The sequence below is a fragment of the Macrobrachium rosenbergii genome, chromosome 25 (assembly GCF_040412425.1).
Source record: "Macrobrachium rosenbergii isolate ZJJX-2024 chromosome 25, ASM4041242v1, whole genome shotgun sequence".
NCBI lineage: Eukaryota > Metazoa > Arthropoda > Malacostraca > Decapoda > Palaemonidae > Macrobrachium > Macrobrachium rosenbergii.
The window spans coordinates 30,178,968-30,204,167 of NC_089765.1; the positions used below are offsets into that span (position 1 = coordinate 30,178,968).

General features: G+C 35.5%; 1 protein-coding gene across 1 annotated transcript in view; it reads right to left on the reverse strand.

Moving 5' to 3' along the window:
- LOC136852524 (ATP-dependent DNA helicase RecQ-like) overlaps positions 1-25,200 on the reverse strand; it is a 155,207-nt gene that overhangs the window by 100,868 nt on the left and 29,139 nt on the right. Inside the window, 4 exon segments of the mRNA XM_067127235.1 lie at positions 2,096-2,207; positions 12,583-12,700; positions 15,990-16,130; positions 21,496-21,639. Of these exon segments, the coding sequence (XP_066983336.1) occupies positions 2,096-2,207; positions 12,583-12,700; positions 15,990-16,130; positions 21,496-21,639 (515 nt within the window).

Genomic DNA, 25,200 nt, shown 5'->3' on the forward strand with positions numbered 1-25,200 from the left:
GACCGAAATGTTAAAAACGCAATTATAAGCTAAAACTCTTACATTCTAGTAATATTCAATCATTTTGCAACAAACTGTACCTTCATTTTGCAACAAAAAAACTGCCTGAAGTCTCTAAATTCACAATATTTCGATTTATGGTGAAAAATTTCTGAAAAAAGCTTTATCAGTTTTGAAATATTTTCACATAAATCATGATAACTGCTAAAATTTCAACCTTCGTCAACTTTAACTCGCCGAAATGGTCAAAAACGCAATTGTAACATCTCATTCTAGTAAATTCAATCATTTACCTTCATTTTGTTGTCTCTAGCACAATATTTCAATTTATGGTGAATTTTTTAAAAACATTTTCATCGTTTTACAACATCTCAGAAATTACATAAAGTTTTTTATATTAGTGAAATATATGAAAATGTGCGCAATTTCATGTACAATACAACAGAAAATAACTCATGGTTGTAGCTTTTATCAGTTTTGAAATATTTTCATATAAATCACGATAAATAGAAAAAATTCGACTTTCGGTCAACTTTAACTCGACCAAAACGGTCGAAAAACTGCAATTGTAAGCTAAAACACTTACAGTCTAGTAATATTCAATCAATTAGCTTCATTTTTCAACAAACGGGAAGTCTCTAGCACAATATTTTGATTTATGGTGAATTTTTGAAAAAAATTTTTTACGCCCACGCTGCTACTTAATTCATGCATCATTTTGTGATAATATTTTCTGTGTTGCTTTGATCGTTTTACAATTTGTTATATACCAAAATCATCGCAATTTAGTGTACAATACAACTAAAAAAAATGAACTCATTAGCTTTAACTGTTGTGCTTACAGCGCGATTTGTATACAATTATATGGTTTTTTTTTTTCGCTGTTATATATTCCAATATTTATATATGATAATGATATTTTTTTCATTTCTGATGGTTGCATACTAAACTTCAGGCAATGACAAAAAAAGGAGCCAAAAATGAACTCTTAATCTTAAAAACTAAGCATGCTGTGATTTTTTGAAAAAAACTTTTTTTCCGCTTCGGCGCTAACTCACCGAACGCCACCGGCATACGGGAGACGTTTTTGTAAATAGAGGCTCGGCGTTTAAGGGTTAATTGATACTCTTTAAAATACTCTCCCTTCTTCAGTCTTCCAACACCCTTAGAATACTCAATTCTTTAAAATATGTTATAGCATCTTTCTGTAATAATCCTAATAATCCTCAACCTTTATCTACATTCTTTCTCTAATTTCCACTAGATAAGGGCATTGTACCACCCATCCCACACAAATTTAATGATTCAATAGATAAGGGCATTATGCTGCTCATCCCACACACATTTAACAGGTGTAAGCAAGTTCAAAATAGAAATCTTGAGTGAAGGTTCAAATAAAAGGAAAAGAAAATTTTGTGTAATAATTCACGTAAAAGAGAAAATGCACAAGTAAATGAAACTGCATACAAAATCTTACTGTTATTACATCTGAGAGCTCAATTCCCCAGCCAGCTGATGAAGAGTTAGAGGAATTTATTTCTGGTGATAGAAATTCGTTTCTCGCTATAATGTGGTTCAGATTCCACAATAAGCTGTAGGTCCCGTTGCTAAGTAACCAATTGGTTCTTAGCCACTTAAAATAAGTCTAATCCTTCGGGCCAGCCCTAGGAGAGCTGTTAATCAGCTCCGTGGTCTGGTAAAACTAAGGTATACTTAACTTTTTTACATCTGACAGACTGGTTAATAGTGGGATGACATAAAAATACCTTAAACATGGAATTTAAAAAAAAAAGACTGACCTATTTTAATGAATCTCTCTTATTGAAAAATGCCATTTGTCTAACATAGAGTAATTTGCTCAATCTTCTTTACTCTATTTCAGTTTGCTTTATACTTCTGCCTCTTATTCATAAGGATGCTTCTAATATAAAGTTCAACTGTGAAAAGGAATTTTCCTAAAAGTAAGTACAGTACCATGAACATTATAGGCTTAGCTCTGTTTATATCTTTATATTAAATAAATTTGATAACCAGTTAATTAGGTTACCCCTACAGCTTAAATTAAGAAGAAAGACAAAACTGAAATCAACCATACCTGTAAGAACTACGAAAGTCATGTCCCCACTGGCTGACACAATGAGCTTCATCAATGGCAAAAAGAGAAATTCCTTTCCTTTTGTTTAGAGTTACCAAAACATCTGAACATGCTGCAAGAAAAAGAATGAAACTGTCAGAAAGATTACATTCATCTCTAATAAAATTATCTGCTACTGCTGAGCAAATGAATAGGCTGTAAATAAAAACCAAATCAATATTCTGTTAGATTATCACATGATTCAACTTGGAAATCACTTGGTTAGTCCGTATTTTTGCCTCACCCTGCGTCAGAAGTCTATGGATAGAAACATGGAAATAGCCATACTGAAACTTAAATTTATAAAACAGTGAAGTGACCGAACAGGGCATTTTTCCCTAGGGAAAATATAACTTACTTTTATTAGAGCAAAGTGCAATGCTATAATCCCCGTTATTCACTTTTCCAAAATCAGAGCTCCATATTTTCAAGCTTTTTTCAATCATTATCTTCAGTTTACAATCCCTCTTGTCTTAAGATACTATTCAAATTAACAGTCAAAGATGACCAATTAACTAAGAATACTATGTTTCTACAATAAAACAAGTTTTTCTATACACTCATAATCGTAAATAGCCATGTGAAACACATCCATTCACACCAACCTGATGGATCTCGGAAACAGAAAGTCCTACTGCATGCACCCAACTTATGCATGCTACTGTCCCTCTGTGATAACGCCCAGCTGAAGTAAAAGGAAAGCACTGAACATTACAATTAATGGGTTTGAGAAAAAACATATTTTATTGTATAAACATTGTTTCTTCTTATGAAGGAAGGAGATCAAGCAGATGAGCCTCTGAAGAGTAGACTTTGGTGCAATATGTCCAACTTTCTTTAGAAAACAGACAGTGGAGACCATTATAACCTCCAGAACCATGAAAGCTCCAGTAAGTAATGGGTCTCCATTGAAAGACATAACTCCAAGATAGTATACCCACCAATGCACCTGAGATACACTCGTCATGCATGAGGCATGAAGACAGGTATTCCATAAAACCAACAAATCCATGTGTGTCATAATTATGAACTCATGAAAGTCAGGAAAAGGATGAGGATAAGCACTGGCAGCACATGAACCATCACAAAAATAGACCCAATGAAATAAGCACAGCTCTCACATGGCAACAAGACCTCCTTCTGACAAAGGGGAGGGATGGCAGGAATAACAAGTCCAAAACAAGCAGTTATTACTAAAAGTGGAGGGCAAGGCAGGAACAGCGAGTCCAAAGACAAGCAGTTATTATTAGGAGACCGAGTCTTGCCCATGAACTCTGGGGCAAATGAAAAACCCACTGATAACCAACAGTTTGAATGAGAGACTTCATCTAAAATGGCATAGAAGTTAGGGCAATCAGGAGCATAGTCTTGGGGTAAAATCCAGAAATAGGACAGCATCCTAAGGGGGTTTAGTGAGGCTGTACAGAACCAAAGTCAGATCCCAACTTAGAGGTTTAACAGTAACCCATGGGAATAGACCAAGCAAATAATGACATGTAAGAAATGTTTCCATCGCTGCCCAAGTCTAAACTATGCTGGAGGAAAATTGAAAAGAGGACTGAATGACAAGCTGTCCTCATTGCCTTATACATCTCTTAGCAAAGGACACTGCCACAGATTATCCCCATTCCTGAGCCATATGGGTGACTGATGTCTCCTTTCTTCAGTCATCCTGGGGAGTGTAAAAAATGAAGACCTCAAACTTGGTGTTCCAAGCTTCCTCTACTGTCAGCCTGAAGGTGTCTGATACTCTGCCCTACATAGGGTTCTGGTTCTTAACCATATTCCTCATCACCATCCTAGTCGTGTTCAAGTAGAGGTTACTGGAAGGTTCCCAAAGCTGATACTCTTGAAACATGCACATGTCCAAAAATTTAGTCACTCCAAGGCTGTTGAGGTCTAAGGAGTCAATAAGGTTTGAGAAATCTTTCATTGCTAAGTATCTCTGTCAATATAACATGCTCAGTGGTCTGGTAAAACTAAGGTATACTTAACTTGTCAAGAAGATACATTACCCAAATGTTAACGATAAGAGCATGGCCAAGAGAGATCACTATGCTCTCTGCCTTTAAGATACGAGTATTCTCTGATGTCTTGTCTTGTCTCATTCATTTAAAAACACTGTTCATCCCCAAGACACATTCCCACTAATTTGCATTGGTCAGGAGATTTTGGCAGGATATGCTAAATAGTGTCTATTTCCACCGCAGAAAAGTTATCTGAAAAAGCAAATGTTGTTCACACCTGGTGGAACAGTGCCTGCCAAGGAAACATGGTGCATTTCCAAAGACATGATCTACATACAACAAAACTCCCATAATCACTAGTCTAGAAATGCAGATATTATGAGTGACACATTCCTTACCAGAGCCACTATCTACCATCCTCATCTTCCTCTCAGTGAGGATCCCCAAATGTGTACTAGACATAGGTGTTTAAAACACCAAGCTTATTGAGTACCCAGGGGCTTATAAGGTTCTGGGTTCTACAGCCGACACCTTTCTTCTCTGGCTTCTGCTGCCTCCTCAACTCCAAGATGTCACATATAATCCAGCGCCTATGAGACCTCGTTTTGCAGGGCCACGAGTGCTTTGGGTTTATCTTCAACCACATGGTTCGTGCTCCTGTCAAACTTTGGTTTGTTGACCAGGGTCATTCTTGTCCTAAAGAAGTGGCCAAGAGAATTATCTCTTCTTGCTGGCAGTGCCCTAACATGACACTGAACCCTATGGTCTTTACTTGATGAAGAGGAAAATAAGCAAACTCAGGACCACCTCTTTTCTATGTCTGTGACACATACCACTTGAAGCTGCTCATTGGGGGCTTTAAAACTTCTCCGCAGCTAGCCATAAAAAAGCCTGAGGGCAAGTCTCTCTCCCTTGAAGGTCTTTGACAACTGTAGTGGCTCCTGACCTCCTTGATTGACTACCCAGTTTCAACTGTGTAGTTACTGCTTATAACTTCAGTCTGGGTTCTGCTTGATCTACAATCCTTGGATTGTGAACCTGTCCAATAACAATCCCCTGTTCCTGCGGTCATTTTGGTACGCTAGTTACTGCTGCTGCTCTCCTAAGTCCAAGCTTTAGACCAGTCCTAGCCTCACGATACAAGAGCTGGAGCATTTAGTATGGGCACTATAACACTACTGTCATAAGTCTGGTCCATGTTGCCTACAGCTGCAGTAGTCCTTTCAGTTTGGGCAATGATACTGCTCCTTCCCTGATACAGTTCAAAGAACAATCACAGACTACTAGCAGTCCTACTTACACCTGGAACCCTCATCATTTATAGAAAAGAAAGTTGTTGATGAGGGACAGGGATACTCAAAAATACCCTGAAGTGGCCAATTATGCACATCTTTCCGCAAGATCACTACGGTTGGCCTCTTCATAGAGGATGATCACCAACAGCTGGATTCTTGCACGGGAATATTCTCAACCCCAAGACGTGAGGTTGTTGAAGGCTGTTGTTGAGGTGGTGTCGGCAGTACAATATGAATTAATTAGCTGCCTCAGATGCTGCTGCAGCTATTGTCCAGACCACTGATAATTAAGATGATGACAGGAAGTGGTCAGTACCTGTTCACTCAACCACAATCTCATTCAAAGAGGGTTCAATGATCACTGCAAAAGATTATCCTACCACCTGTAGAGGTTGTAGAAAGGTAAAGGATTAGGATTTTAATATTTCATATAACCTCATCTTGTAGAGGTATACACTGAAAGTACTACCAATTCCAGTACAGGTAGTGCTCGAGTTACGATAATTCGACTTACGATAATTTGCTTTTACGATGGGATTAGCAATTAATATCGATACGACAATATTTTGAAAATACGTATTTTTAAATTTCGCGGCGACTGGCGCGAGGCAACAACGCACAATCAGGCAGCGTATGGTGTGCGATACGTTGGCCGAGAGGCTGGAATAGGTACATTAATTCAATGAGCTGACCTCACTTGCTCTCGTTGTGTCGGAAGTTAAAATAGGTCAGTGTTCGCTTGCAATTTTTGTGCGTTTGTAAATACAGGTAGTGCACGAAAGGACGATAATTTGTCTTACGATAACTCGAGTTTACGATGGAGTTAGCAATTAATACCGATACGACAATATTTAGAAAATATTTTTAAATTTCGAGCGGGCACAGGCAACAGCGTACACTACAATTGCCATAGAATCAGGCAGCAAGAGAGACCAACTTACAATAGACCAACTTCTTTTTCTCCATCTTTATTCCATCTTCTAGTTAAAAAAGTAAGAGAATAATAAAAGCATTGTTAGTAACCTTATACTCTTGCAAAAATGCGTACAGCCATAAACAACCAAACGAGACTCTGTTGTTTTGCTAATAACCGAATCGGATAACAACTGTTTTGCTTGTATTTCAACCATCGTACGGTTAAACAATTATCGTAGTTATGTTAAAAATGACGTTAAGTACTGATATGTTTTTACACTACCCTTATCAGCTTTGGAGAAAAGATTGGAAGGAAATATACTGCTGCAGTAAATTTAAGCTGCAAGTTGTAGCTGACGCTGAGAAAAGAATGTTCAAACTGCTAATGACTATAAATTATCGTACATTGGCAACATGGATGAAACTCAGCCGCAAATAAAATTGGAAAGTATTTTAATCAAAACTACTGGACATGAAAGAACACATATTACTGCTGTTTTCACGCCGATAAAAGGGATTTTGACAAAGGAAAAATCTATTTCTGGGGGAAGACCTGTGTCAACCAGTGAAATTGGTTCCAATTAGCACATTTCTAGGTATAAGATTGCTACATATACCAGAGAAAAAAGCTATGTAGAATGCTGGAGTTACTACCTCCAGTTTGATCACCTTATATAGGTGTCGATATACACAAGGGGTGAGCTATTACGCTTCCACAGGCCTTCGTCCAATAGACTTCTCAATTCCCAAAGTCCCAAATTGGATGAGCCGTCACAATCTTGTAACCCAGAATACTCACCCGATCGCCAAGTAGGCGTCATCACGAGACTGACACGTCATCCCAAATTTAGCACCCACCAAGCTGAGTATTTCTCCCGGGTGGGAAAAACCAAGGGGTGGGTCACTGGGTGAAACAGGTCTTCCCCCAGAAATAGATTTTTCCTTTGTCAAAATCCCTTTTCTGGGTGGACCTGTGTCAGCCAGTGAAATAGCGACAGAGAATTAGCTATACGAGAGCCTGGTGGCCCGCCTCAAGGAATATATAACCAGAATTAAAATAAAACATTTAAGAAAACTTCACTGTGTTTTAATACTGCCAAACCAAACATAATCCACAAAACTAGAATTCAGAGGCATACAGGTAAAAAATTTTGAAATTCACAGAAATAATTTTTTGAGGTACACAGGTAAAATTGAATTCCATGATATTAATCCAACTAGGATACTTAAGGCTAACAAAATAAATGACAATGAGGCATTTGTGGAAATAAATGGGCTAGGCTAAGGGGCAGAACTGACCCAAGGGTAGACGCAGGGCAAGCAGGTGAGACAGGGGTCAGGGATTAAATACACATAAACTAAACTTGGGTTGGGCCAGGGGGAACCACACTACCCACTGCAACTGTGGAAAATTTAAGGGCCTCTAAAGACTTAAGATAGTGGCGTTTAAATACTTTTGGTGATTTCCAACCCGTATACTTCTTGAGATAATCAAAATTCATATAATGAAAAAAGTTAGTAGAAGTGGCCACCGCACGAACATCATGGACCCTAGGAACTGATTCCGGGTTTGCTTGCTTAATAAAATAAAGAATTTGTTGTCTGATGGCCTTGAGTGAAATATTGACCCCCCATGAGCTGCCAAAAGGAAATTACGATCACACACAGAACGACGTTTACACGGCCAGTGCTAAAATTGGAATGACGTGTCAGTCTCGTGATGACGCCTACTTGGCGATCGGGTGAGTATTCTGGGTTACAAGATTGTGATGGCTCATCCAATTTGGGACTTTGGGAATTGAGAAATCTATTGGACGAAGGCCTGTGGAAGCGTAATAGCTCACCCCTTGTGTATATCGACACCTATATAAGGTGATCGAACTGGAGGTAGTAACTCCAGCATTCTACATAGCTTTTTTCTCTGGTATATGTAGCAATCTTATACCTAGAAATGTGCTAATTGGAACCAATTTCACTGGCTGACACAGGTCCACCCAGAAAAGATACATACGAAAAGCTCGTAGTATGATGATGAAATCAAGAGAAAATAGCGAACGGAATCTTGATTTTTTTTTTTTTTACACAAAACAAATGGCCAGCCGCCAACATCATCTACTAACAAAAAAATGGCTAAAATAATTTCACAACAAGACATATTTAAGTTATATTTCGACATAAAAACACTTCGTATAACGAAAAATACATATGTCCCTTATAAATAAAGTATCTAGAGATTCATTTACGCTAACTGGAAGCAAGAAATGCCCTCTGAACCTAGTTAAATGCATCGAAATAAAGACCGCGTGATCGATTCCGAAACCAAAACATTTGATCGCTATGATCGGAACTTATAATGCAAAAGCAATATATATAAGAATATTTACGACTGGATACAGTGTAGTAAAGCATAACTTTTTAAAAGATCCATGGAAAAGATGCACATTTGTTATTTTAATGTTTGTATAATACGGCGGTGTTATGTGAAAACAGAATACAGTATAATGTAGGCTAGGCTACCGTATATGATATACGAAAGTGCAGGCCAGGCCTTGTTATTATTCAATTTCTCTTTATACTGTCTTATCATGTCAGTCTGCATTGAACCTGCAGAATTAGCTGACACTAATAATTACTATACCATATATGTATAAAGTATACCGTGTAGTGTATGCTAGGCTACCATATATGTATAGATGGTACTGATTACCCTAGTGTAGGCTAGGCCATATTCGAGTTACGATTTTTTCAACAAACGATGGGTTTTTTGGAACCTAACCCCATCGTAAGTAGGGGAATACCTGAATGACTTACTGATATGGTCAGACCAAGAGACGTTTTTGATATCCACTACAATACAGATGAAGGTCCTTGTTATGGTTACATATACTGTATATATATATATATATACATACATGGGTTCATCTGGCAATTTCTTACAAGTTAGTATACATATTAAATAGAAAATGAACAGCAAAATACAAATAAAACAACATAGTAACTATATACTGTTAGCATACAAATCAAGATAGTGTAAGAAAATTACCAGACAAGGGCAGTTAGTATTTCTTGTATTTTTAATTTAAAAATACAAAACAATTAAGAACACACAACCTAATACATGAAGCAAACACATTAAAGCTCATTAAAATAAAATAAAAATACAGTAATCCTGAACCAGAAAATTCTCACAAAAGGTTGACAACAGCTGCTCAACAGAGATAAGGCAGGAAAAGGCACAGGATATTAACAAACATCTTAAGCATACACAAATACAAAATGAATAAGAACACAACTCGATAAATGAAGCAAACAAGATCAAGGCATACTGTATTTATATAAACAAAATGTTAAAAGTAGTCTTACACTCATAATGTCGATGGTTAGCAATACCTGCTCAATATAACTTATTCCAGAACTAATTATGTAGTTGGTATGAATTACATACCAACTACATAATTAAATGACACCAAAAATCATAATGCTCAATATAGCCAGCATTCTCCATAAGGATTTAGACTTATTTTGGAACTGCAAACTCTCCTAGATCAAAAATTAACAAAACTTATTCACAGTGTACAGGGAACACAATGCAACTAACAATAGACTTGAAACATAACAGCACCAATTGTTCCTCTTCTTTGAACAAACAAAATGTCTAGTGCTTCAATAAATTTCTTAGTGACTCTCACCTAGTTGAGGGGAAAACCACCAATCTAGTCGTTCACCTTTTTCCTTAAACCTTAAACGCCGAGCCTCTATTTACAAAAGTGTCTGCCGTATGCCAGCGGCGTTCAGGAGTTAGCGCCAACGCGGAAAAAATTTTTTTTTCAAAAAATCACAGCACGCCTAGTTTTTAAGATTAAGAGTTCATTTTTGGCTCCTTTTTTTGTCATTGCCTGAAGTTTAGTAGGCAACCATTAGAGATGAAAAAAAATATCATTATCATATAAAAATATTGAAATATATGACAGCAAAAAAAAAAAATTCATATATAATTGTATACAAATAGCGCTGTGAGCAAAACGGTTAAAGCTAAAGAGTGATTTTTATTTTCTTTGTATTATACACTAAATTGCGATGATTTTGGTATATAACAAATTGTAAAACAATCAAAGCAACACAGAGAAAATATTATCACAAAATGATGCATGAATTCGTAATGTGCGAATGTAAAAAAAAGTTTTTTTCAAAAATTCACCATAAATCGAAATATTGTGCTAGAGACTTCCCGTTTGTTGCAAAATGAAGGTAATTGATTGAATATTACTAGACTGTAAGTGTTTTAGCTTACAATTGCAGTTTTCGACCATTTTGGTCGAGTTAATGTTGACCGAAGGTAGAATTTTTTCTATTTATCGTGATTTATATGAAAATATTTCAAAACTGATAAAAGCTACAACCATGAGTTATTCTTTGTTGTATTCTACATAAAATTGTGCACATTTTCATATATAAAACTTTATGTAACAACTAATATAAAACGGTGCAAACATTACGACAAAGTGACGAAAGAATTTCAGAGATGTTCGGCAGAGTTACCGCAAGCGGACATAAGGAAAAAGTTTTTTTCAAAAATTCACCATAAATTGAAATATTGTGCTAGAGACTTCCAATTTGTTGCAAAATGAAGGTAAACGATTGAATATTACTAGAATGTAAGTGTTTTAGCTTACAATTGCATTTTTCGACCATTTCGGTCAAGTCAAAGTTGACCGAAGGTTGAAATTTTGGCAGTTATCGTGATTTATATGAAATTATTTCAAAACTGATAAAAGCTACAACCATGAGTTATTTTTTGTTGTATTCTATATGAAATTGCATACATTTTCATATATAAAACTTTATGTAACGACTAATATAAAACGGTGCAAACATTACGACAAAGTAACGAAAGAATTTCTGAGATGTTTGGCCGAGTTACATGGACGATAAAAGTTTTTTTTTCAAAAATTCACCATAAATCGAAATATTGTGCTAGAGACTTCAAATTTGTTGCAAAATGAAGGTAAATGATTGAATATTACTAGAATGTAAGAGTTTTAGCTTACAATTTTTTTCGACCATTTCGGTCAAGTCAAAGTTGACTGAAAGGTTGAAATTTTGGCACTTATCGTGATTTATATGAAAATATTTCAAAACTGATAAAAGCTACAACCATGAGTTATTCTTAGTTGTATTCTACATGAAATTGCACACATTTTCATATATAAAACTTAATGCAACGACTAATATAAAATGGTGCAAACATTACGACAAAGTGACGAAAGAATTTCTGAGATGTTCGACAGTTACCGTGCACGGACGTAAGGAAAAATTTTTTTTTTAAAATTCACCATAAATCGAAATATTGTGCTAAAGACTTCCAATTTGTTGCAAAATGAAGGTAAATGATTGAATATTATTAGAATGTAAGAGTTTTAGCTTACAATTGCATTTTTCGACCATTTCGGTCAAGTCAAAGTTGACCGAAGGTTGAAATTTTGGCGCTTATCGTGATTTATATGAAAATGTTTCAAAATGGATAAAAGCTATTTTACATGAAATTGCACATATTTTCATATATAAAACTTTATGTAACGGTTAATATAAAACGGTACAAAAATTACGACAAAATGACGAAAGAATTTCTGAAATTTTCAGCCGAGTTACCGCAAGGACGTAAGGAAAAAGTTTTTTTTCAAAAATTCACAATAAATCGAAATATTGTGCTAGAGACTTCCAATTTGTTGCAAAATGAAGGTAAATGAATGAATATTACTAGAATGTAAGAGTTTTTGCTACAATTGCATTTTCGACCATTTTGGTTGAGTCAAAGTTGACCGAAGGTTGAAATTTTTTGTAGTCGACGTACGGTACGTCCACTCGTTACCCGACAGACAATTTTAGTCGACTTACAATATGTCCAGTCAGCGTTTAAGGCTTAATGAGAGAGGAAAACTTTAGTAATCAATCATGTGAGCAATACACATGAATCACAAAGAAAGTGAGATAAAAGTGACAAAAATAATAGCAGTCCTTCCAGAAAGATCACAATTACCTAACACGTCCAGGAACTTCAAGGTAGAAAACATCACAAATGCATGAATAATGAGATATGGCTGTTTGAGACTGGGATCCGTCTATGTGTATGCAGTATTACAAACTGACAACAAGAGGGTATACACAGTGTTCCAGTCTAATACCAACAACATGCACTCAAGTCTAATGAACAAATATATGGTTAAGAAATATATGAAACTAATACATTAACAAAAATACCTCAATCACTTGCCTTCCACAAACTCTGGAGTAAGATAAACAACTCTGTATCTACCAGCAAACATATCTGAATAAACATCTGATTTGCTTGTCTGAGCGCTACCCAACAGACAAGCCTCTATATTGCAAGCCTGTAATGGTAAAAAAAATTTATATAAAAACATTGTATCTAACTTTTATACCAATAAACCACATATAAATACAAGCACAGAATATCTCTTCTATCTCTTCAATATGCAAATTCTTAGTGAATTTGGCATAACTGATAATTACATAGCACAAATTCTGAGTACAAGAAAGATACTTCAAGTTACATCTTTAACAAGGAAACTAGCCATTATATCTACATGTACAACATCTAAAACTATATATGTATTAAATTAACTGTTATCTAGACTCAGTGCCTAAGAGATCCTAAAGGAAAACTGAGCAGTTCAGCAAATAAATTTTTTCTCTTGCAAATTCTAATCTGGTGTCTATTAACAATACTATTATTAAAAATATAATTATAAATACAAGTTTTGTTTATTATTAAACCAACAAAAATATTAACTATATCATCAACAAAAATATTAACTATATCATTAAGTCCACAGGAAAAACATTCATCTCATTACAGTGGACTCCCGCCTATTTGCGGATTTTTCTGTGGAATGTATATACACGTTATTTGCGGAAAATTTGCCTATTCAGGGTATTTTTCATAGAAGAGTATTCGTTAATTACTGAATTTTCATATTTTTCTGACTAAATGCATTTTTTGTGATAAAACCAATAAAATACTCAGGTATAAGCATTTTTAGAGGTTTTTTTTGGTGTTTGAACTATCAAAATAAGTGGTTATAAGCATTTTTCAAGGGGCGTCAAGTATTTGCAGATTTTAGCTATTTGCAGAGGGTTGTGGTACCCATCCCCCCAACCCAAATACCAGGGGTTGGCTGTATATCAGTGTTTTTCGTCTATGGCCACATGCAGTTCAATAATTAACAATATCAAGTACTGCATGCCAATTCTGATTAGGATGCATTTTGAAATTTTCTCTTAATACTCATACTTAGCCCAATTACAAAGACTCTTAGGATTATTCATTGTATGTTGTGGAGAGTTCAGTGTTTCTTGAATTCATTCTATACATGGTAGCTAGCTTTTTGTTTTCAAGTCATGTTTATAATTATATACCATTTGAGTTTTATGAGATTGCTTTATCTGCAGCAGTTAATGGTAAAACCAGCAATTTCTTCGAGTCATTTTGGTAATTTTTAGTGCTTGTTTTCAGGTGTCATTTAATGAGATATAGTTCTTTACATTAATCAGGTTAACTCATTATAATTTTTTATGTGTTGTACAGGATAACTTGGACTTTCCTCTGACCTTTTTGTACTTTTTCACCCTTTAACCTGCATTTTTTATTCTGTGTTCTTCCAACCTAAATGCCATCAAGTAGAAGTGGGCCTTGCAGGCAAGTGGTTTGTTGCTGTCTGAAAGAGCCAAATTGATGTAGAACATCACAAAGGCCAAGATGATAGTGATATCTTTTGACTTGCCTTCATTTATCAACACTGATGGTTGTATCATCTCACCAATGTGCCTAAGCTATTTTAATCTAACTTCAAGATTTTCTTGTTCTGGGCTTTATATCAGTCTTGGGCTTTTACCCATTTCTATTCCAGGAAAAGCAAGTCTAGGAACTCTCCAGCAAGGTGAACTTGACAATTAGCAAGGCTCCCATGAGGGACCTGGGGAGATCCTTGATCCCAGCAAGGCCACAGTATCAGACTCACTTCAGGAAGAATCAGAGTCCAACCAGATTACCACAACAAGGAGTGAACTGCCAGAGGCACAATCTAGGAGATTTTTCCCCTAGTGCAACTTGCACTCCACAGAGAGAGAGAGAGAGAGAGAGAGAGAGAGAGAGAGAGAGAGAGAGAGAGAGAGAGAGAGAGAGAGAGAGAGAGAGAGAGAGAGAGAGAGAGAGAGAATGTTTAATGTAACCTTGATTAAAAGTGCAGCCATCTTCCACTCAAGTTGGGGTATTTTTGTCTAGATCAAAAGTAATAAGTAATAAAGTTAAAAACATTAATGCAAATTATATCTGAGTTAACTTTTAACAAATCTAGAAGAAAAAATTCATTAGTTTTAATGGGAATTTTCATGCATTAAGTCTGGCTTACAACCTTGTGACTTGTCTAGGAATTCATTACTACTACTACAGTATTTCTTACAACAACCAATTACTACTGAGTGCAAGACACTGGCATAAACAACAGCAAGTACTGACATAAACTATACAACTGAGAAACAGCCGTTTGCCGATGTCAGTTACAGTAACTAACACACAATTATTAAGGATTGCATTACAGTTGTCGACTTGTTAAAAATTTCCTAATTTTCAATGGTGACTTCCATAAATAAAAAATAGAATAAATCTTTATTCATCTTTCATGCAAAGGAGAGGAGGGGTTGTGAAAGTATGCCACAAAATTTACAGCTGCAGCAGTGGCTGACGAAACGCATATTGCGCAGGCCACAAAACGTTCTGTAAGAGGCAAACGCAGCATTCGATACTGGCAAAACCACACCTTTACTTCATTTAATTCATTGCATTTATAAATGAGGTAAGTTGCATTTTTAAACCCATCTCTGATAATCTACGAAATAAACGTATTTCCAAAATGTGTTTCATTTAGCAACTAGTAGTTGTGATGATGTCGTAAAATGTAATTAGCTGATGATTTTAAGAATGTAAACATTACAAGAATACAAATGGCACCTGACTGCTATGTGCATAAATTATAATGCGATAATATGACAATAATGCATGAAGTATAACAGCATATAGTATGTAAAACACCGGTTCTATTTAAATTATCACTATTCTTAATATAACTGTATCGAGTTCGAGTCTCCGGCCGGCTAATGAAGAATTAGAGGAATTTATTTCATGTGGTAGAAATTCATTTCTCAGTATGTGGTTCAGATTCCACAATAAGCTGTAGGTCCCATTGCTAAGTAACCAATTGGTTCTTAGCCATGTAAAATAAGTCTAATCTTTTGGGCCAGCCCTAGGAGAGCTGTTAATCAGCTCAGTGGTCTGGTAAAACTAAGGTATACTTAATTTTAGTTTTGCAAATGGATATCTGTCCGTGTAACGATCTAAACGGGGCTAACAGTTTTTCTCTCTCTCACTCTCTCATACACACACACATACACAAAAGTGAAGGTTTAAAGAAACAAAAGTAGCAGATTTTTATGTTTTTGAAAATGAAAGGTAGAAATGATTTCTGTTATCAAGGATTTTTTGTGGCCTAGCAGTGGCCTGGTCCTAAGGGTGCCGGTTTTAGAGGTCGGATGATTTCATACACTATCTTCCTTCATCAATGAGCCTAACATAAAACAAACTTATTAAAGTTATCAACATACCTGTAGAGCTAAAACCTGATCCTGCATTAGAGATATTAAAGGAGAAACCACAACCGCTACACTTTCAGTGTATACAGCAGGAAACTGGTAACACAAACTTTTTCCGTAACCAGTTGCCATAACAACACAATTATCATGTCCCTGTAAAAAAAAAATACACATGCAATACATTAAATGAGCTAAAGCTGATAAAAGTTACAAATAGTCAACTCTAATACCAAATGAATGATCTATATCTTTAAAATTAGGCAAGCTAGTCATAAATAGCTTTACCACTGAAACAACCAACCTTTCCAGACCAGAAATTCCATGAGAGCTGGTCAACAAAATGCAGAACTGTTTTTTTGGCTCTTGGGTAGAGAAATTTACAAGTAAATTAAACAACACAGAAAAGTGGGAGCACAAAAAAAAATGTATTTCCTTGACATTATCATAATGAAAACTGGCTTAATCCACTTCACATTCTTGTGGATACTAGACAAATTGTACACAAATAACTATCCTCAATAAAAAAATGACACCTCTCATATACATTAATGTCGTTTACACAAATTCAAAAAAGAAAGGTTATAAGTTTCTATAATTATTTTGACAAAAAAATCATGAGAAGTTATCAAGTAAAAGAAAAGATCTGCTGCTAAGTTACACAGAAAGGATCACATAAAAAACAGAAACATATGTATTCTGCACCGAATAAAAGTTGACCTTCAGCCAATATATATAAAAAAAAAAAAAACCAGTGTCATCTTTTCCATCCCTACCATTATCCCTTAGCTAAGGGGTCGGTTGCCTTTATGCTTATTCTTGAACTTTTCCTGTCAAAAGCACCTTCCTCTGCCAAACACTTCTTCAGATCCTCCCTTACTTTATCATGCCATCTCATCTCTTGCCTTCCAACTTTCTACCCTTAACTGGTTCCATTCAAGCCTTCTTCACTCCTCCCCACCCCTCACTCATCCTTACCACATGACTAAACCATCTCAATCTCGACTCTCCTTATCATATCTGTAAATCTTGACCACTTCTCCCACTTTATAGCCTTTTATACAGCAAGACCCCAAAAATTCACCTCAGCTTCCTCATCTCTGTTTGCTCGAGTTCTGTTCTTCCGTCCTTCTTAACACCCATGTTTCTGAACCATACATCATCACAGGTATGATGAAAATACAACAGATCTTTATTTTTAGTTTATTTGGCATTCTTTCTCACACACTAATCCTGCCATCTTCCTCCATTTCCCCCAAACTGTTACTATCCTGCTTTGAACCTCAGCTTCACATCCTCCCTCCTGGCTTAAAGCAGATCCTTAGTACCTGAAACTCTCTACCTGTTTTAAATCTAGACTTCTTTCATCTTGTATAAATAACATCCCCTCCCAACCTATCTTTATCTTCATACCATCTGATTCAAGAGAGCCCTGCCACTCTCTCACTCTTTTTTGTAATTCTTCGTTAGTCTCTGGCATAATCCTGAGTAAACACACGCACCTAATCCCAAGACCAACCACACACAGCATGATCAGGACACACCAACTCATTCAGTGGTGATACCAAATGCTCTCACTTAGAAGAGAGAAGAGAAGTCCTCTCGTTTGAGTGGGTAGATGTGGGAGCACCTGCCCTGTCAAAGGCTTGACAATCACACACCAGTAACCAAAACAGCTCCCTTCTACCTCCTCCCTCCCTACCCCCAAGAAGGAGCACACATGCCACGTCTGCCAGGCCTTCTTGCATGAGGCTTTAGACTTCCCTTTCTTCTTTATCCTTCTACATGGAAGAAAAAAAGCCTAGAAAGAAGAGAAAATGAAGATAAGCTCAACAGTGAAGAGGAGGACAATCATATGGGAAGATTAAGGCAAGAACTCAAGAAAACAAAGAAACCAGGGTTAGCTACTGGAAGCACTACCACAACAGGAAGTTCCCCCTTCATGGTAGCATAAGCCAAAACAACTGCAGACACACCAAGAGGAGCTGGCTAAGGAGATTCATCTTCTCAATCAGGTTATCCAGGCAGGAACGTGAAGAAAGAGAGAGAGAGAGCTGAGCTCTTCAAGAGAGAGAGAGAGAGAGAGAGAGAGAGAGAGAGAGAGAGAGAGAGAGAGAGAGAGAGAGAGAGACTTGAGTAGTGCTCCCTCCCCATATATCAGGCAACTGCTCCTTGTCCTTCCTCCTCCTACCAAACTCCTCCCACTATGAAGAACCCCACCAAACACACTCCCTGTAGGTGGAACCTTGAATGCAGACTTTTCCTGCACAAAAAGAACAGTACCTGTGGGGGTCTACTGTTACCAGAGACATGAAGTACCCACAGGGATGCCACTCCCCTCACAACCACATTGTTCATGTTTTTCTTCCATGCTTGAGGAAAAAGTCTAGAGCAAGCAAATAAATAAGCAATAAGAAAATTCTTCTACTCATCCAACAACAGGAGAAGAGAGAGTACAAGAAGTCTGCTCTTCAAAGTGAATGATGATGTACGGCAAGAGAGGGGTATTCCCCCACTCACCCCATAAGCACAACCTTGTTACCAAGTTTAATGACTACTCCAGCTCACAATCTGGAATACTCCTATTCAAAGACAATGGTTTGTATTTCCATAGGAATATATATCATATCATCTTCAGTCATCCATCAATAAATCTCACAATGGCCACTAGAGGTACTGTGAATGTGTAGCTCTGTTGTTGACAGATGTGTAGCCTAACCAGCCAGTAGCCTGATGCAAGTGACTTGATCTGTACTATGACCTAATTCTAGTTTTAATTAAATTATATTTTTTTCCTTTATCAGTTTGTATATTAAGTTATGATTATGACAATTAAGAGATTAAATCATTTATATAATGGAAATTATACCACAGTTTGACCATCACTAATCAGGCAATCATTAATCCGGTTCCATCACTAATCCGGGGCTAATTTCAGCTGGCGCAATTTCAAATTTTCCAGGGCCTACCCGACGCTACGTTTGTTGGTGCTACTTATGTACGTATGCGCGTTCCCTACACAGCACAATTGCAATTATCTTTTGGATTGTAAAAAAATTAGCAAAAGCATTAAAAATATATATGAGAACAGCATAACATATAAATAAGAAAATCATTTGTGTAACAACACAAAACAAAAGCTGTAAGAAGTTCCCCAATGCCAGCGAATGAGTTTGTACGTTCGTACCCAGCCTACGCACATGATTGCGGTTTACCTTATAGGTTTTAAAACTAAAAAATGAGTAAATAAAGTAAAATCATAAATGAGTATAGCATAAAATATAAATTTAAAAAATCACGTGTAACAACACAAACCACAACAAGCTGTAGCAAGTTCTCCAATGCCAGCAAATGAATCTGTGCATTCGTATGTACGTTAGGCACATGATTACATTTATATTTTGGGTTGTAATAATAAAAAATGAGAAAATACAGTAAAAATATAAATAAGAATAGACATCATAAGTGTAACAACGCCAACCAAAAGCAAGCTGTAACAAGTTCTCTGATGCAAGTAAATGAGTTTGTGCATTCGTATGTACACGCTAGGTACACAATTGCGTTCATATTTTGGGTTGTAAAAATAAAAATGAGAAAATAGCATAAAATAAAAATTTAAATATCATAAGTGTAACAACATGAAGTAAAACAAGCTGTACCAAGTTCTCCGATGTAAGCAAATGAGTTTGTGCATTTGCACATATCTACACACATGACTGAATTTATCTTTTGGATTCTAAAAACAAAAAATCATAAAATGCAGTAAACATCTAGATGAGAATGGTGTAAAATATAAATTTTTAAAAATCATAAAACTGACAACATGAACAAAAACAAGCTGTAGCAAGTTCTCCAACGCCAGCGACTGAGTTTGTGAATTCGTATGTACGATATGTACACAGTTGTGGTTATCTTTTGGGTAGTAAAAATTAAAAAATGAGAAAATACAGTAAAAATATAAATGACAATAGCAAAAAATATTTACAAAAAATCAAAGATGAAGAAATGGAAATCCTGACAGCCCTTCACCTAACAAGTAAGTGTGCTTAGTTGCAAATTCCAGCTCTTCACCTTGGAAGCAGCAGTGATGAACTTTCTTGCGTATGTCGACAGAATTACCTGTACCATTTATTTTGCCTGTGCTTCATTAAAATTTCAACTGATTTTCATTTAATATTTTTCTTCCTTGTTAGCTAACTTGTAATGATTTACAGGGTATTTTAAAGTAGGATGAGGTGGTTAACTGTTTGGTTTAGTATATTCTAACCTAACCAGTCTGCAATCTGGGAAAATCACTAATCTGGTGCCCTGCAAGTCCCAATGACGCCAGATCAGTGATGGTCGACCTGTATAATAGAATGTGAAATTTAGTTAACAATATTTTTTAACCAACAAATTAAAATGGTCACATAGAAATACTTCAGTAATTTTTTAATGCTATCAGAAGCATACAGCTACTTTCTTTCTTTGAATTTGCAGCTGAAAACCTGATGGACAGAGTCTGAAGACTGTAAACCCCAGAGGACTCCAAAAATATATCAACCTATAAGGGGTAAATTAAAGGAAAAGGTGATAAACACTTAAATAGGAGAGAAGAGAAAATAAAACCAATATACCTGAATTTAGATGTCAGCAGAGAGCAGGAATTAACAGTGCCTCACTTAAATATTTGGAGATCAGAAAGCTTGAAAACTGTACTAAGCAAACTATTCCACATTTTTGTTGTAGTCAAAATAAAACTCCTAGCAAACTGAGTAACATTAAATCTGATGCTAGAAAAGGACACTGTCTGCAGAAGCAGGCTTCACAGTGTTGCAAGGAAAAACATCTTGTAAAGAAGAGTGCAGGGGATGTTTGTCATTGGAAAATCACATTTTATGCAACAAACATAATGAACTCGCTTTACATTTATGCCACACTATCAATATTAAGAGTTGGCAATATAAACTTGACTGATGACATAATTCTATCCAAGAGTTTGAGATATGAGTCAGCACCCAAGACCACGAAGAAACTCCAAACCCCAAACTATGAAGACGAAGTGTTAAAAAGTTATAACAGCTGCATCACCATACATTCAAAAATATTTTGCATGATACCAGCTTTTTGAGGATCGGGAAGCAATATTACATGTATGCTTCTCAAAAGTCAGTTTCTTATCAAAAGTTACACCTAAAATCTTGAAGGAGTCACTAATACATACAACGGTACCATTTACATGTGGTTCAGAATGCAGAGGCACAAGTGTTCTGGATCAATCAACATAAAATAAAAATTATAGTGATTTCCCTTCCGTGGTAGCTTCACTTGTTAACTCCTCTACTATTTGTCAGTGTAACACTGACAAGGCACCATATCTTAAGTTAAGAAAAAGACATATTGGAAAACAACAGCCTGCACCTTTATTTGAACACTTTATATTTTATTTTATATAAATTCTGCAACAGCAGTTTAAAAGTTATCATTTACTTTTCCCCAAATAACTCAATATTACATGCCAAGAAATTAAGCAAAATACTACCTGTAAAACTGCATGGATGATTTTCCACTGCATAGGGCGGAAGGATGTGTGTCCAAAAGAATCATGTAGGACTCTCAAGTGATCCTGGGAGGGTTGTTCAATGTCTGCTGGAATTGTATCTTCATCTTGCACGGTTGTTCTGTCCTGAAACAAAAAAGATGCCAGAAGTACTCTTAAAGTTTCATATAACAAATAAACAAATCTGGAAAGTTTTGTCCTCATAAAAACAAACCTTTCAATGGTTCTAAAAATGACCTTTCATTGATAGTTTATGACAAATGTTCCATTCCTAGATTACCATCACAGTACTGATGAGTACCTTATAGGAAAGTAAGTATAGCCATGGGGGTACCTCGCACTTCCTACAAATACTTGCACCAGAAGGGCACAATGACCCTACTTCAATTTGAAGGGGCTGGTCTCACTTTATGGGGGCCTGAGGAAAAAACTTTAAAAGCAATGGCTTTAATCTATAACCTATTTTAATAATTTCCCATGTGACTATCTGGAATTTTTTATTAACAATGAGGGGGTGAGCACACAGATTAAGAAGTAAACCTGCTTAACCGTCTCGAAGAATGGCTGGAGAGTTACAAGAGACCATATGACTCCTGCAAGTAAAAGGTTACTCACCCACACTGTGGAGACTATCTTACCTACTTGGCAAAGTACAAGAATTTTGCCTTGTCAACTCACCTACCTTTAGCAGTCAGATATTTAGGTGTGTATTTCACTGTACTAAGTAGCTAGAGAAAAAAATATTTCTATGATATATAGCATATTTCTTTTCACTTCAATTTACTATACAAAATTTTATATAGATAAAATTATCAGCAGTATAGAAAAGTAACAATAATTCTATGATATAGCATAATTTCTTTTCAGTTCAGTTTACAATATAAAATTTTATACAGTTGAAATTATCAGTAGTACAGTCCATTTTCAGTTAAGGATACCTATTACCAATATAATCAAGTATCCTTGTGCAAATGCTCAATTCCAATAGACTAATAATATACAAATAACCAAGCTTGTTCATTTTAGCATACAGTATTTTACTTAGACCTGCTATTACTATTATATAAAAGGTAAGTAATACAATGTTCATTTACTAAACACCAAAAAATTAAAATTTTCATGATAAAATTATCTATTTGGATACTTACCTACTGTTAAAGTTAGCTTATATCTTTGCCTCATTAGGTGCAATCAGTATTAAACATAAAACAAAATAATGCTTGGCTAACCAACTAGGACTGTCTCTGTAATCACCTGTTTCCCACCAGGTGGCATTGGAATGTTCACATTCTTGTCAGAATTCTTCATAACCACCCACTACGCTGTTGGGAGGCTGGATGGGTTTCCACTTTAAGTTCCAAATAAATAATTTTATCATGAACATTTTCATTATCTGGAATGAATCTTATTGTTTAAGTTATCTGACTACCACACTGAATGAGGATGGTGGGTTAGTGCAGCCAGAGAAACAATGTTCAGTCAAGTGAAATAAAAGCTTTTAAATGAGGGGAAAAAAACTCAACATTCCTGCCTGTTGTGTGATCCTTACTAGCAAGCATTGGCAGCAGACGGTGGAAGCACTTAATCCTTAAACGCCTGTTGGACGTAGCAAACGTCGACTAAAATTGTCTGTTGAATGCCGAGTGGACGTAGCAAACGTCGACTACAAAAAATTTCAACCTTCAGTCAACTTTGACTCGACCGAAATGGTCGAAAAACGCAATTGTAAGCTAAAACTCTTACATTCTAGTAATATTCAATCATGTACCTTCATTTCGCAACAAATTGGAAGTCTCTAGCACAATATTTCGATTTATGGTGAATTTTTGAAAAAAATTTTTCTTACGCCAGCTGCTGTAACTTCTGGCGAAAATGTCAGAAATTCTTTCGTCATTTTGTCGTAATTTTTGCACTGTTCTATATTAGCCGTTACATAAAGTTTTATATATGAAAATGTGCGCAATTTCATGTACAATACAACAGAAAATAACTCATGGTTGTAGCTTTTATCAGTTTTGAAATATTTTCATATAAATCACGATAACTGCCAAAATTTCAACCTTCGGTCAACTTTGACTCGACCGAAATGGTCAAAAAACGCAATTGTAAGCTAAAACTCTTACATTCTAGTAATATTCAATCATTTACCTTCATTTTGCAACAAACTGGAAGTCTCTAGCACAATATTTCGATTTATGGTGAATTTTTGAAAAAACTTTTTCCTTACGTCCGCGCCAGAAATTCTTTCGTCACGTTGTCGTAATGTTTGCACTGTTTTATATTAGTCGTTACATAAAGTTTTATGTATGGAAATGTGCGCAATTTCATGTACAATACAACAGAAAATAACTCATGGTTGTAGCTTTTATCAGTTTTGAAATATTTTCATATAAATCACGATAACTGCCAAAATTTCAAGCTTCGTTCAACTTTAACTCAACCGAAATGGTCAAAAAACGCAATTATAAGCTAAAACTCTTACATTCTAGTAATATTCAATCATGTACCTTCATTTTGCAACAAACTGGAAGTCTCTAGCACAATATTTCGATTTATGGTGAATTTCTGAAAAAAAAAATTTTTCCTTACGCCTGTCTTGTAACTCGGCCGAACATCTCAGAAATTCTTTCGTCATGTTGTCGTAATGTTTGCATCGTTTTACATTAGTCGTTACATAAAATTTTATATATGAAAATGTGTGCAATTTCATGTAGAATACAACAGAAATTAGCTCATGGTTGTAGCTTTTATCAGTTTTGAAATATTTTCACATAAATCATGATAACTGCCAAAATTTCAACCTTCAGTCAACTTTAACTCGACCGAAATGGTCAATAAATGCAATTGTAAGCTAAAACTCTTACATTCTAGTAATATTCAATTGTTTACCTTCATTTTGCAATAAATTGGAAGTCTCTAGCACAATATTTCGATTTATGGTGAATTTAAAAAAAAAAAAATTTCCTTACGTCTGCGCTGTAACTCGGCCGAACATCTCAGAAATTCTTTCGTCTCGTTGTCGTAATATTTGCACCATTTTATATTAGTTGTTACATAAAGTTTTATATATGAAAATGTGCACAATTTCATTTACAATACAACAAAAAATAACTCATGGTTGTAGCTTTTATTAATTTTGAAATATTTTCATATAAATCACGATAAATAGAAAAAATTCGACTTTCGGTAACTTTAACTCGACCGAAATGGTCGAAAACTGCAATTGTAAGCTAAAATACTTACAGTCTAGTAATATTCAATCAATTAGCTTCATTTTTCAACAAACGGGAAGTCTCTAGCACAATATTTCGATTTATGGTGAATTTAAAAAAAAAAAAACTTTTTACGTCCGCTCGTTACGAATTCATGCATCATTTTGTGATAATATTTTCTCTATGTTGCTTTGATCATTTTAAAATTTGTTATATACCAAAATCATCGCAATTTAGTGTACAATACAAAAAAATTAAGTCATTAGCTTTAACCGTTTTGCTTACAGCGCAATTTGTATACAATTATATACGAGTTTTTTTTTTTTTTGCTGTAATATATTCCAATATTTATATATGATAATCATATTTTTTTTCATTTCTGATGGTTGCATACTAAATGTCAGGCAATGACAAAAAAAAATGAGCCAAAAATGAACTCTTAATCTTAAAAACTAAGTGTGCTGTGATTTTTTGA